The sequence below is a fragment of the Sturnira hondurensis genome, unplaced genomic scaffold (genome assembly GCF_014824575.4).
Source record: "Sturnira hondurensis isolate 20B ecotype Veracruz unplaced genomic scaffold, ASM1482457v3 Scaffold0009719, whole genome shotgun sequence".
Lineage (NCBI taxonomy): Eukaryota > Metazoa > Chordata > Mammalia > Chiroptera > Phyllostomidae > Sturnira > Sturnira hondurensis.
The window spans coordinates 10,832,441-10,846,389 of record NW_028082350.1 but is presented as its reverse complement, the minus strand read 5'-3'; the positions used below and the strand labels follow the sequence as shown (position 1 = coordinate 10,846,389).

The following is a 13,949-nucleotide window of genomic DNA, read 5'->3' as shown; positions in this document are numbered from 1 at the left end:
CATCCAGCCTTCTGATCCCTGGTCCTGGGCTTCTTCAAGTTGCTAGGTGGCCAGAACTGCACAGCCTGGAGCTCAGTTGCCCTTTCTGCTTCCCGAGTGATTCATGGATGTCCGTTTATTCAGTAAATTCCTCCCGAGCCCCTCCTCCAAACCTCCTGCTGTGCGGGGGAGCAAGCAGCAAACGAGATAGAGAGAGGTGACCACTGCTTTCACAGGTTATGGTCTGGCTTCGGAAAATTTCCTTACCCTGGCAAGAACAGTACAATTAAATGTTAATCCTCAGGCTAGTTCTGCATGTTAATTATTATCCTTTAAATAATGCATGATGGATGATGTCAATTTATGTGAATAGGGTTTTTCTCGTGGGTCCCCTGTAAAGTTACTGTCTTTCTTTTCACAATTAGAAAGTAATCAGTAGCGATACGATTTGAGATTACGTGAGTATTTTCTTCCACTACAAACTTGCGCTCACCGATTTTTGACTACCGTTGATAATTTCTAACTCCATGGTTCCTTCAGTATGTTTGCTTGCATTTTGGGAGTTCGAAAGCGTTCCCTCCTCTCCTGTTTACACAGAAGTAAGGATTTGGGCGTGGACTCTTGTTATCTAATGGGTTACGATTCGTTGCCGTTTATTTACTTTGATGCTCAATGTGCCCGGATTTGTTTTGTGAGAGCCCTTCAGCCCGTTTCCCCTGTCATTTCGACACGTCCTCATGATTCTTTGAGCGCTTCCTTATTTTATGGCATAAGATGTTTCAGGCCTGTCTTGTGCTTTCTCTGCCTGTTTTGTGTTGGCCGCGTCCCCCGCAGTGATGCCGTTGCCCGGGCTGCTTGGGGCACTGCTCACCTGGGCCTCTGCTGGAGGGGAGTCCTCGTGGATACTTCCCCCTAGGAACCAGTGTTGTGGCTGGACCAGCCCTTGTGGTTCTTAAGCTTCCAGCCATACCTCCACAGTGATCACCAGGGAACTCTGAAAAAAGAAAGACAAGGTGTTGACTCACAGGTCCTGGAGGGTACAGGGCATGTCTGGGGCCACATGCAAGGTCCTGGGGTGGCAGGGGGTGGGGAGGAGAGCTAGCAAACAAGAGTGAGAGAGAGAGAGAGTGTGCGCGAGCAAGATCCTGGGGTCCTACCTGTATTGGAGTTGAGGGTGGTGTGCCTAGGGTTTCATGGGTTTATTCTGTGTTGATTAATTTGAACCACAGAAATGGGAATTAAAGTGCAGAAAGGAAAAAGCAAGTGGTTAAGCAAATGGCTAGTTATCTAGGTCAAGCAGAGTTTTCTGGGAGAGAAAAAGGGACCTTTGTTGGGTGGGGGGCTGTCTTTTTATCTAGTCCCGTAGCTGGCTGTGTGTCTGAGTTGGATGTCTTTGAAGTGGATGCCTCAGCAATCCAAAGCTTAATGTCAGGCACTTATATTGCAGGTTAAAAAAGCTAAAAATTGTCAGATGCTTGCGTGACACTGTCCTAGCCTTGTAGTCAATTATTTCTTCAAAATGTTCCTTTGTGGTTCCTTTATGGGAGGAAGGGTGTTAAAAAACCGCAACCTGGGCTCTGGCTGGTATAGCTCAGTGGATTGAGCACTGGCCTTTGAACCAAAGGGTCATTGGTTCAAACCCGGCCAGGGCACATGCCTGGGTTGCGGGCCAGGTCCCCAGTGGGGGGGCACATGAGAGGCAACCATACATTGATATTTCTCCTCTCTCTCTCTCCCTCTCTTCCCCTCTCTCTGAAAATAAATAAATAAAATGTTTTAAAAAACTGTGTTCCAGGTGCCGAGTATTCTTTGACATTGGAGGGTATGCCCTTGGTTCTGGGCTCTCTGGGAAGACAGGGTGAGGGGCTCTGTGGGTGTGCGCGCGCATGCATGTCTAAAATATCCAATTCCAACCCTCCCCCATATTGGTTTATTTGGGATGTAGGCTCTGAAAAAAAACAGAATCCACGAAGTAGGATTCTGATGAGACATATGTGTGTTTTTGGATGGATGTCATTCCTTTTCTTTTCATTTTCAACAGTTGGCTAAACCCCCTGTTTAAAATCGGTCACAAACGGAGATTAGAAGAAGATGATATGTATTCAGTGCTTCCAGAGGACCGCTCAAAGCACCTTGGGGAAGAGTTACAACGGTAGGCAGCGGGCGGGATGGAGGAGGGGCAGGAAGGAGAATCCCTTAAGTGTGTGGCCAGTGGTTTGGAGCCTGCCTTTGGAAGAGCTAGAACCTGCTTCCTCCCCGTGTGGCACGCTCCCCTCCCCTTAGGCTGTCCCTGGGCTGAGCCACGCTGGGAGATGGGTGGTGAAACCTATTTCCTGTGCATCTGTGGAAGTGGTGGAGGGCCTCCAGCAAGGGCCCTAGGAGCTCAGAACCAACCCGGGAGGAGGTACCACTGGAGGAAGTTGTCTGTCCTTCTGCCTGCCTTCTTGGGCTGCACCGCACATCTTGCAGGAGCCCTGCAGACAGCCAGCCTGCATTGTCGGACAGTCACGACGTGCCCTGTGGCGGACACATCCCTTGGCCTCTGCTCCCTGCCCCTGTTTGCCTTGTGTCAGGGGTGCTGATCCTCATCATGCTTTGTTTCTCATTGGCAGGTACTGGGACAAAGAAGTTTCGAGAGCCGAGAATGGCTCACAGAAGCCTTCTTTAACAAAAGCCATCATCAAGTGTTACTGGAAGTCCTATTTAGTTTTGGGACTTTTTACGTTTGTTGAGGTAAAAGTTTTCACCTAAAATGAATTGCTTTTTCGTGTATGTGTGTGTGTGTGTGGGGGGGGCAGTATTTAGATGGGTGGGACTATGGAGGGGAGAGGCAAGGTCAGGTCTGAGGCTGAAACATGTCCAGGAAACATGGGGTCACTCAGCGGTCATGGTCATTGTTAGACTGGGCAAATACCTAAGTGACTGGACTTCAGGGAGATTACTGGTTTTTAACTAATCAGCATAGAGAGTTGTGAAAGCACAGCATTGCACAAACACTTTAAGTACATCAGGACATTGTTGGTGCTCCGTTAATATTGTCACTGCCAAGTGATCCTTGACTAAGGGCAGACTCTTCACCCCCAAGGAACTTGTGCCCTGTGGTTTGGAGGCGGTAAACTTGGACCAGTGCCTGGAGAAACAGAAGATGTTCACAGGTGCCCATCAAGTAATTGTTGACTTGACCAGGCCATATCTGCTAAGTGTTCTTCCAAGCAGGTGTTGTTACCTCTCCCCTTCCAGGGAAACGGCACCTGGGGGCCCTGTGTCAGAGCCAGAGCCAGCTGGAGCTCCTGGGAGTGCAGGGGGTCGGGCACTGGGAGGCGGCCATTATTTGGAGGTGCTCTGGCTCCGCTGTGGATTCCGGAGAATGTGTGCCCCCCATTCTGGTTCCTTGTTCCTGGTGGTTGGGCTGGATTGCTGGTTGGAAGGCAGGGTCTCGGGAGCCGTTACTGATTGTAGAAAGGGGATGTGCAGTGGCAGAAAGCCATGTGCTCAGTGGCCTCCGCTCCCATGAAGGGCCTCGGTGAAGATCCTCTAGGAAGACACTGCTCTGCCTGGGGGCTCAGTGCCGGAAAGCAAGCCTGCCAGTTCCGGGTAGGCATGCTAACAATCTGCCTGCCTGGCTCATGCTGTGTGGCACCTTAGTACTGCCCTAGGGACATTGGTAGCCCTGTGTGGGCATGAGATTAGTGGAGAGAGACGTTGCAGTTGCTATGAAACAGTTGCCGTAGCTGCAGAAAGGTGGTGAGCTGTCACAGGAGTGAGATGCGTGGGCCAGATGGCTTGGGTGTGGGAGGCGTAGCTCTGGTTTAACAGACTCATTGTGGTGAAGGGCCCAGTGGCCAGTGGGTCGCTAAGTAGGGGAACTCTGCTTAGCACAATGGGAGAAAACCAGAGAATCTGTCAGTTCACAGGTGCCTGCATGGCCCTGGGAGATGGGCATTCTTGATCACAAGGGCAGGTTGGCTCGTGCACCAGAGGGGGGAGATAGGTACGTGGGGCAGAGTGCCTGCTTTGAGAAGGCACCGCCACTGCTGGGATGCCACTGGGGCCCTGTGAAGGGCAGGGTGGAGGCGCAAACCAGGGGGGAGACCCAGGGGTGTTGGAGGGTGCAGGAACCCCTTGAGCTGTCTAGCCTGGCTTTGACTTTGCACAGATATATCAGTTTGAAATGAGCAGGGTGGTAATAAGCCCGTGTCATTGTGGCCCATGCATGCAGCATTTCCTGACCAAATGTCACCGCAGACCTCACAGAACACCCCTCAGGCACTCTGCTTGCCAGGATGCTCGGAGCCTTGGGCATGGGCCTGTGGCCTGCACCGTGTCTGGTGGTGGGTCGGTGGGGTTCGGTGGTGGCCTGGTGGTGGGTTGGTGGAGTACGTGGCCTTGGAGTTCATGGGGATTGTGTCCTGGAGCAGCGTCCCTCCGCAGCTCTCGAGTCCTGTTGCTACCAGGACAGGTAGACCCCGAAAGGCAGCCCATGTCACTGGGTTTGACCTGAGCTTCTGGACTTCCTCGCTGTCATGGCTGTCGGCTCCTTGGGGGCCCTACATGGTGACCAGATCCCAGCTCACCACGAACTTCTGGCCTTTATTGGGCAGAATTCAGGAGACCTAGTCACGGAGGCAGAGCTGCAGCAGCCAGGGTCCCTCCTGAGAGAGGATCAGCCCCGCCGGGGTGCGGGGCTTATGGCCCCTGGTAAGACCTCACTGTTGGGAGACCCGGGCACCTGGGTTGGGGCGCTGAGTGCGGCTGAGAGAGAGTCAGCCTGGCTTCTCTTTTAGGATGATGGGTAGTCGTGGCAGAAGACGGGGGGTAGAGCGCCTGGCCACCCTGGGGGCTCGTCCTCACAGTGGCAGCACTGGTTGGTCCTCCTCAGCAGTAACAATAGCAGCAGCGGCGGTTCATGCTTCGGGGGAATGGTAGTACCGGCTGCGATTTCGGCAGGGGCTCGCTTGGTGGTGAGCGGCAGTGGCATTGTTAGTGTAGTAATGACAAGAAGTGCTTGAAAAACGGGCGTCAGAGGCTGCTCTGAGCACTTGACATGTCATATGGCGTTTCTTCCTTTGGCCAGCTCAAACGAGGCGGACAGGATGATTATAGCCCCATTTTAGAAAAGAGGACGGGTAGTGCCACCCAGTTTCATGTTGTGCCCAGCAGAGTACCAGGCCTCAAAGGCAGAGCCTGACCACGCCTGGGGCTGACAGCTCGCTCAGTGCCTACAGGGGCTGGGGCGAATGAACGCACCTTGGACTTGGCGTGGTTGTCGTAGGGAAGATGCTCAGCAACCCTCTGGAGCAGGAAGTCAAATGGCGGATTGTAAATGGGAGTCGAGTCCAGGTGGCCACGTCCCCCGGGTGCTGGACGTGGCTCGGGTGTGGATGCTAGCAGCAGTAGCAGCAAGGACCAGATGGGCCAGAGGCCTCGTAGAACCCACCTTCCTGTCCCTACCACCCCCATGTGGGTGCAGCTGTGGCTGCCCGGGCGAGCGAAGTTCGCAGACATCCGTGCATTCTCTCTGGGCTCCGTTCCAGGTCGGCCCCCTGAGATGGACCAGCGGGAGGTTGTGGTCTGGGGTAGGACTCGGTTTGAGTTCGCTGTATTGTCCCTGAGCAAGAAGACCTGGTTCCCTGCTGAGAGCTTGCCTCCTGGGGAGCCTGGGAGTAGATGTGCACGTGCTCAATAAGGATGAGGACCCTGGCTCAGTCACTTGTGTGGGGGGCAGGTCTGCCCCAGTGTCTGAACACACGTCCTCATTATGGGTGGACACACCAGGCCCGAGGTGTTAATGGTGACAGCTGGGTGGAACCAGGCGGTGCAGGCAGCAGGTAAATCAGATGTGAGGGTTCTGGGCTTTCTCCTAGGAGGGTGCCCGCTTGTTCATGCTGTCTGTGTTCAGGCCAGTACCTTGGTGATTACGATTTAAAAGTAGACCGTTGTCTAGAGTCCATAGACGAGCGTGGTGATAAGCAAACGGTGTTCCTTCTGATTTTGTGTTTGAGGTAACTGGCAGGACACTCTGATCCAGTGATGTTCAGGGGTCACTAAGATTCATTAGAGATAAACTAGAAGTAAACCTTGAATTTTCTTTTTTTTTTTTTTCCTGGCAGCCAAAAGAAGCCTGGAATCCAACACAGCAAATATTCTTGTTTTCTTAGAATTGCCTGCTGACACTCTTGGTGTTCTGGGGATGTTACAGAGAAATTACTTCTTAGGGTGAAACCATAAAGTTTTTAGTGCTGCTTTGGGTTTTCAGTGATTAAACCTAGTTGCTGAGTTAGATGAATGAATGTTAGTTTAATAGTTGACTTCTGGAAGCAGTTTCCCATGTTATGGTCTTGTACCTATGCTGCTGGCTGGTCTTGCGTTTTACGTAGTGGAAGATCTGAACTCAGCCCGGGATTTTCTAGAAAGCGCAAGGCAGGCAGATTATCCACAGTTTCAGAGTAGTGCGCTTTACCACCCACACAGTGTGGGCAGGGCCTTCCCTGTGCGTGACAGCAGCGGCCGTGGGAAGGGACTGGGTGATGCCAGTCCTGGGCAAGGCTTTTCAGGTTGGGATTTGAAGCAGTGAAAACCTGTCCTGTGAGAATTGCAGAATGATTGTGATGCTTGGAGCTGCAGGTACTGGCTAGTGGTGACCTTGGTGTTCTTCCAGGGTGACGCTAGTCAGCAGGGAACGGCCAATGAGTTCCCGGCACGCCTGGCCCCTGTGTGCACCTCCGTGGGGACTGCGTTGGGGAAGGAGCCAGCTTGCCTGCTCAGAGCCTTCGGGGTAGAGAGGAAGAGGCCTTTTCTAGGGCCAAAGGAGGGCAGAGGCCACCTCCCCAGTCCTGGGGCTATTTCTTTGAGAAAGGAGGTCTCCGCCCACTGGTGTGTCAGTGGGGTGGCCTCTAGGAGCCTCTGTGGGTTCTCCAGTCCCCTTCTCCTGGGAGGGGAGGAGGGGCCAATTCCAGGGACCCTTAGAAATGGGCCCAGGCACCTGCTGGCCTTGCCCAGTGACTTGCCTTTGTCTGGGACCCCCCATTGCTGACTGTCTTTGGCCCAGGTGGAGGCCGTAGGAAGTCTGACATTTGCGGCAGTCTTGGTGTTGGAACTCAGCACCTGGGCAGAGGAAAACAGGTTGAACAAAGCTCTCGGAGTAGAGTTAGTGCCTTGACTCAGAGCTGATTCTTGAGACCTCTCTGGGCCTTTGTGTGGCTTTCCCAGCTCTTTCTTCTAGGTGTCCCTCACCTCTGCTTAACCCAGGAGGCCAAGGAGTGGCTGCTAAAGGAACTGTGGGTGGGAGCAACCATGGGGGTGGGGGCTGTGGGGGCTACAGAACTAAGGAGAGAAGGAGGGGAAAGCTCACAGGAGGCCTGCAGAGCACGCCTGCTCTACGCACCAGCTGGTCCTAGTGATGACCCTACGGACAGGGCAGGTATTTCCACAGCTAAGAACATGGGGGGCAGGGGACAGGCTTAGGGTTCTGTGACTTACAAGTGGCCCATCTGGTTTCCGAAGCAAAACGTTCTGATTCCTGGGCCAGCACCCTTGACGCTTTCTCTCTTGCTACGGCCGCGCCCTGGGTCCGGGCAGCCGCCAGAGCGTGTGTTTTTCTGACAGCAACCGGGTGCTCCTCTGTCAGCTGCGTCATGCAGTGTTTTTTTTTTTTCTTTTAAGTTTTTACGAGCATTTCAAAAATACAGAAATAGAATAGGATGGACAGGTAGCAGAAGAGGCCACCCCAGGATATGCCCCTTTGGCAAAAACACCATTTGAGCAGATACTTTTTGAGGAAGAGCAGACACGGGAGAAACTCTGGAAACAGTTGGGGTGACTCTTCTGTAAGGGTCACTGACGTTTATAAGGGAAATCCCTGTTCTGTCATGGCTCCCTTTCTGTCCGGCTCTGGCTTTAAGAGGCTTAAATCTGCACAACAAATCCAGCTGCACCCTTGTTCACCTCGCTGTTCCTGTTAACCCCTCATAACCGCCCCTTGTTCCTTCTTCTGTCTGTAGCTGAAGATGCTGTTTAAGGCGGTAGCTCGGCATTACTCAGTTTTTTTGGGCATCTCCCGTGTGTACGGGAGGTATGCATATTCATACGCTTCTGTTTGCTTTTCTCTCACGATCCTGTCTTTTATTGTAGGGGGGTCTCATCCAAGAACTCAGAAGGGTGGGGGAGAAGATTCCTTTGTCCCCTGCAGGGTGACCAAGCCCGTCTGTAACCCTAAGCCAGCTTCAGTACAATGAACTCAGGATCAGTCTTGATGCTTCAATATCATTACTAGCCAGACAGTATTCACATTTCTTTGTCTTTTTTTTTCTTTTCTCCTTGGCGTTTGAAGGCATGTCTAAATAAGGTGTGTTTGATTGGTATAGGTTGTACATTAGTCAAATCTCTTCTCTTTCCCTCTCTGCTGTGTATCTCTGTGCATGTATGTGTAGATGGATGCTTTTGTGTGCTTACGGGTCTGCCATCTCTCCAGCTGAATTGAAGGAACCAGATTGTTTGTCTTGTAGAAATTCCCAAGGTCTGGATTTATACCATCCACTACACCACTCCAAGCACGTGCCCTCTGGCACTTCAGTTGGTGGTTAGGTCTAGAAGCTTGACCCGACTCAGTTTTGTGCCCCCTCTGTTTGGCAGGATTACTGCTTAGGCAGGGTTGCGTTACCGCCCTTACCAGGCACAGACTCTTCTGCATAACATCTGGTTGTATTTGTGTGTGTGTGTGTGTGTGTGTGTGTGTGTGATGTTAGCAGTTATTTGTGATTGTTGCTTAAGATCCATGCATCATTAGGGAGTTGCAAAGTGGTGATATTCTGATTCTTCCCTGGTTAGCGGAACTCTGTGCATGAAAAGTGACCCTTTATCAACACTGGTTACTCTGAGGTACAGCCCGTGTGGGAAGGGCAGGGAACGTTCTGAATTGTTGAACTAGTTTTCAAAACAATGAGTTGGTTCTCCAGCCTTCTCCTCTGGGTTAATGCTGCTTTTTTTTTTTTTTTAATGAGTATCAGTGTGAGCTGATGGATTTCAGCATTTCTCAAGTGCACCAGTCCATTCCAATTATTTCTCTAATGCCAAATTTTGGTCATCTTTGTCCAGTGGGAGTCCTAAGTCTCTCACACATACTCTTATGGTCTTTGCTAGTTTCCTTGCTCTCTGGAGTGATGAGATGTTTCTGGCTCTTCTTGTATAGGTTTTGCCCTGCCCTGGAATCAGCCATTTCTCCAAGTAGCCCTGGCTCCTTTTAGTGGGAAATGGTGTGTAGAGACTATAGTCCAGGTATATTAGATGTGCTCGTGGCTGCTAGGCTGGTTATTGATTCTCTGCTTTGATTGGACCAAGCTAGAATGCACTTTAAAAATGTAAACATAATCACTAGTGCTTTTGGGTACTTACAGTGCAAACCGTATTGAGGACATTAGTGTTTTTACTTCATCTCATTACTCTTAACGTCTTTCTTATCTCTGTATCTCTTTTCTCCCATCATCTATTCTTCTTTCTCTTGTGCCTAATCCCAGTTCTCAATGAAAACATAATTATTCATTTCTTTTATCTTACACTATCAACACTGTCACCCATAATGTGACTTCTGAAAAAAATTAAGATTTTCTTGCAGTTCATATTGCCTTGAATATCACATTTATACTGAAAATACTGAGAATGTATTTTTAGATTATTTTATTTAAAACTACTTGTAATCATTCTCTTTTGTGTGGTTATGCCAACAACTTGGTGGGTTTATGTTTAGGTACATTTGCTTCATTTTACTCTGAAATTTTAGGAACTGCTTTTTAAAAAAGTAATTGTTCTATAATTCCACGAAATGTTTATTTATTTTTAGAGAGAGGAGAAGGGTGGGAGGAAGTGAGAGAGAAACATGATGTATGAGAGAAACAGCAAGAGGTTGCCTCTCTCAGGCCCCTACCTGGGGATCTGGCCTGCAACCCATGCATGTGCCCTGACTGGGAATCAAACCGGCAACCATTGCATTCACAGGCTGGTGCTGAATCCACTGAGCCACACCAGGCAGGGCTCATACTGGGCCCTTTTAAAAATGCCTTCATCGTTTCGTAGTTGAGCATTCTCGTGAAGGAATAAAGACTGCATTCCAGTCGGTTTGTGGGAAGAATCTTAACTAAGTCAGAGATTAGTTTCAAAGATGCAAGGATTGCATGAGTAAGTTTTGAGCTCATTTCTGCTATCCAGAAAGTTAAAAAATAATTCCCCCCCAATTTTATTGAGAAATAATTAAGAAATGATTGTTGCAAACTATAGATACAGTAAGAAGAAAGAAAAAAGGGAAATTTTTTTCTACTTGCTATGAGAGCTCTTAGGAATTACTCTCGTAGCTTGCCTATATATCATACAGCAGTGTTAGCTGTAAGTCATCCAGAAGGTTTTAATTTGGTTACTTTCAAGTTTTACAACACCTGTCTTCCCAGTTGTCCTGTTACTTGTTGAGGATTGAGATCAAGAGTGGACAGATGTGTGGGAAGGTGGGGGCCGTGACCGGGCATTACTCGTTAGTGAGCTTATTTGCCTGGCCAGATGGTTAAGGACCATCTCAGCAGAAGAGTCAGGATGCCTAGGTGGTAGTGACCCCCTTTATTTTGTGGGGTTTGTTGCCTTTGTCAGTATTCTCTCTAATGGGTGACAACGGTCTCAACATTCTCTTGTCATTGTACCCATGTCAGGTGCAAAAGGAAGCTGGGCAACAGGCGACACTGACCTTCAGAGACAGTTGTAAGTTCTCTGAACGCTTGGGATGGCCGGCATCACCTCTGGGCCTCTGGTGGGCAGCCGCAGGCTCTGGTGCTGCTGGTCTGGGCTGCCCTCGGCTGGACCTGGGTTGGGGCTGCCTGTGTGTACAGTTTGACTACAGTTTGACATTCCTTCCTTTGTAAGCCTCTGGCTTTGGCCTCAGTAAACTACTAAAGTCTGTTTTATGACCCGCTGCATGAGGGCTCTTCTATAAATTATTATTAGTGCCTCTTGGGGTGAATGGAAGGGCATGCTGGAAGTGTAACAGTGAGTCTTTGTGTTCCTGAGGTTTAATCATCTTGCTCATAGTTCTTCAGCTAAACAGTGTTCCTTCCTTGTACAAAGTAGATGGAAACGGCCGTGGGCTCTCAGAAGGTGAAGCCCACGAGCAGGTGTGTGCCTGTACCCATGGCAGGACAGTGGGGCTGGGGATCTGTGTCATGTCCGTTTCAGGGATGGGGACCTCTTGCTGTAAATATCCGGATCAGTCACTACCAGTGGGTGTGGAAGAGAATGCGTGTTAGTTTTGTTCCATGTGCGGTTTTTTGACTCGCCCTTCCTTTTGTGCGTGAGCTCCTCACTGTGGACAGGTAGGCAGACCTGTCAGTTGAGGGATTGCTTAAAGGGCAATGCTTGTTTCTAGGTCAGGTTCTTGAACGATTTCCAAACTTTGGGCATTCTGTCTTTGGAGAAGTCTGTGGGGGAGATGATGTTGAGGGCTCTGCATGTACTTTTGGTGGCGTGGCTTTGTACTGTTTGGTTTTCTTTGATGGGGAGAAGTGTACCTTACAAGGGAGGAAGAATTCATAGTGTGTGGGATGGAGTGGCCATTTGTCAGGCAGGGGCAGGTGGTGCCGTTTCTTTGCCTTTTGTCTTGGGGAAGAAAAGTACTTTCCCTAAATCTTATACAGGAAGTAAGCCCGATGACAGCCAACGCACTGGAGTAGGATTTTAATTTTTGCCTTGGGGAAGTAGATGATTGTTAAATTTTTCAGAATGAGCACCTGTAAAGCATGGCTGAACCACGGATGACATTATTTTTCAGCTTGGCTTTCACCATGTTTAGTTTTCAACCCTAAAGACCAGAGGTTTGGACACATCCCCCCTTCTAGAGGCTGGTGACATATGAAAGCGACAGCCCACAGGGCTGAGAGCCTGGGAACCTCCCAAGCCTGGTTTCTTTAATATTTGAACAAAACTTTCTTTTTAACCCACGGAAGCTGGACTTCCTTCTCTTGATTTACCAGCGTATTGCCTTTGGGTTGGGAAAGCTTAGAGGGTTCTCCCTTGTGGCTGTGTGTGCGCCACTATCTCAGTTGGTGAAGGCTCCTGAAGCAGAATTGGGGAAAGAGTGTGCCTCTGGTCAATGAACCAGCCTGGTTTCCCTTTGGGCCCGGACATCACGAGGACAGAGGAAGCGGGCTGTCCCTATGTCAGCAAATTCTCTATCCTTCCTTAGTCACTATTTCCCTTATTCATTTTAGGCCATGGTTCAGGTGGCATTTTGCCAGTGCATTTTAAAGTACCGGTTGTGCCCTGGCTGGTGTAGCTCAGTGGATTGAGCACGGGCCTGCAAACCAGAGGATTGCGGTTCGATTCCCAGTCAGGGCACATGCCTGGGTTGTAGTCCAGTTCCCTGCCAGCCAACTCCCAGCAGGGGATGCACAAAAGGCAACCATACATTGATGTTTCTCTCACTCTCTCCTTCCCCTCTAAAGATAAATAAATAAAATCTTTAAAAATAAATAAATAAATAAATAAATAAAAGAAAAATCCGTGTTAAAAAAAAAAAAAAACCTGGCTGGTGTAGCTCAGTGGATTGAGTGCGGGCCTGCGAACCACACGATTGCAGTTCGATTCCCAGTCAGGGCACATGCCTGGGTTGCAGGCCAGTTCCCAGCAGGAGACTCACGAGAAGCAACCATACATTGATATTTCTCTCCCCCTTTCTCCTTCTCTCCCCCCTCTAAAAATGAATAAATAAAAAATTATAAAAAAAAAATAATAAAGTACCGGTTGTTGTGTGTATTGAGCATGGACAGTGTACCGGCGCTTTATCGTCTTTGAACTTCGAATTTTGGCTGAAGGTTGGGACTGCTGTCTGCTTGTCATAAAGAAGGAAGTAGTTTTCTTTTGGATGAGCGATGGGCGTAGCCTTTTTTATATGCTAATAGTAAGAGTTAGAACTGCCTTAGGAAAAACTAGTATGGCTTGTGTTTCTAATGAAGGGTCCCCCCCTCTTTTCCTTTTAGGAGAGCATCAGAATAGTCCAGCCCCTATTTTTGGGGAAGATTATTAGTTATTTTGAAAACTACGACCCCACCGATTCTGCCGCTCTGCAAGAAGCCTACATCTACGCTGCCATGCTGTCATTCTGCACGCTCGTTTTGGCCTTGCTGCATCACCTGTACTTTTATCACGTTCAGTGTGCGGGCATGAGGCTACGAGTAGCCATGTGCCATATGATTTACCGGAAGGTAAGTGTCCGTTGGTGTGGGCACGTGCACCTCACCTGTGGCGTCAGAGGCATTTGGGGAAAGTTATACCTCACTGAGACATTTTGTAAATAGAACCATTTAAACCTTACGTGGAGGAGCCTCCTATTTGCGTCAGGCTTTTTTTTTTTTTTTAAGGCAAACTTTACCAATATATGATGTTTTCTATAGAGATCAACTCAGGACTGTCTTTGATAGCATTTGGCCATAGCTGTTGCAAAATACTAAATTGGTAATGGAATCTAAATTTTAAAAAGTAGCAGGTTGATGTAGGCATGAAGAATTTTCATGCCTTAATCTCATGGGTATATTTATGGAACCTTTATTTGTTGTTCATTAAAACCTTCATTTATGTCAAAGTGTTATTAAAGAGTGACCATCAGTGAAGCTGGATCTATAAAATAAAATCTAGGACAAAAGACATATCAAATATTTGAGAAAGGGAAAGATGATATTTTAAAAAATGAACCATTTAATTATGTTCAATATAACTTTGTCAACTCAAGAAAAATATAAATGAAAGCCAAATATAGATGTGCTCTCCATATTCTATAGTTATGGCTGCTTTTAATACTATTAAAGAAAAAATGGATGTTTGGGATAAAATTTTAAAGTTTGTATTGTTTTGGTAATTTTGGAGGGAAAGAATGACTTTATCTCTTTTATGTCGCTCATGATATACAGTATTTTCCTTCATTTTGCAGGCCAGCAGTTGTACTG

General features: G+C 48.7%; 1 protein-coding gene across 1 annotated transcript in view; it reads left to right on the top strand.

Moving 5' to 3' along the window:
• The window catches only part of ABCC4 (ATP binding cassette subfamily C member 4 (PEL blood group)), a 222,820-nt gene that overhangs the window by 38,337 nt on the left and 170,534 nt on the right, over positions 1 to 13,949 (top strand). The window contains exons 2-4 of the mRNA XM_037057558.1: positions 2,021 to 2,131; positions 2,592 to 2,712; positions 12,987 to 13,211. Of these exons, the coding sequence (XP_036913453.1) occupies positions 2,021 to 2,131; positions 2,592 to 2,712; positions 12,987 to 13,211 (457 nt within the window). The remainder of the gene's footprint in view (positions 1 to 2,020; positions 2,132 to 2,591; positions 2,713 to 12,986; positions 13,212 to 13,949) is intronic.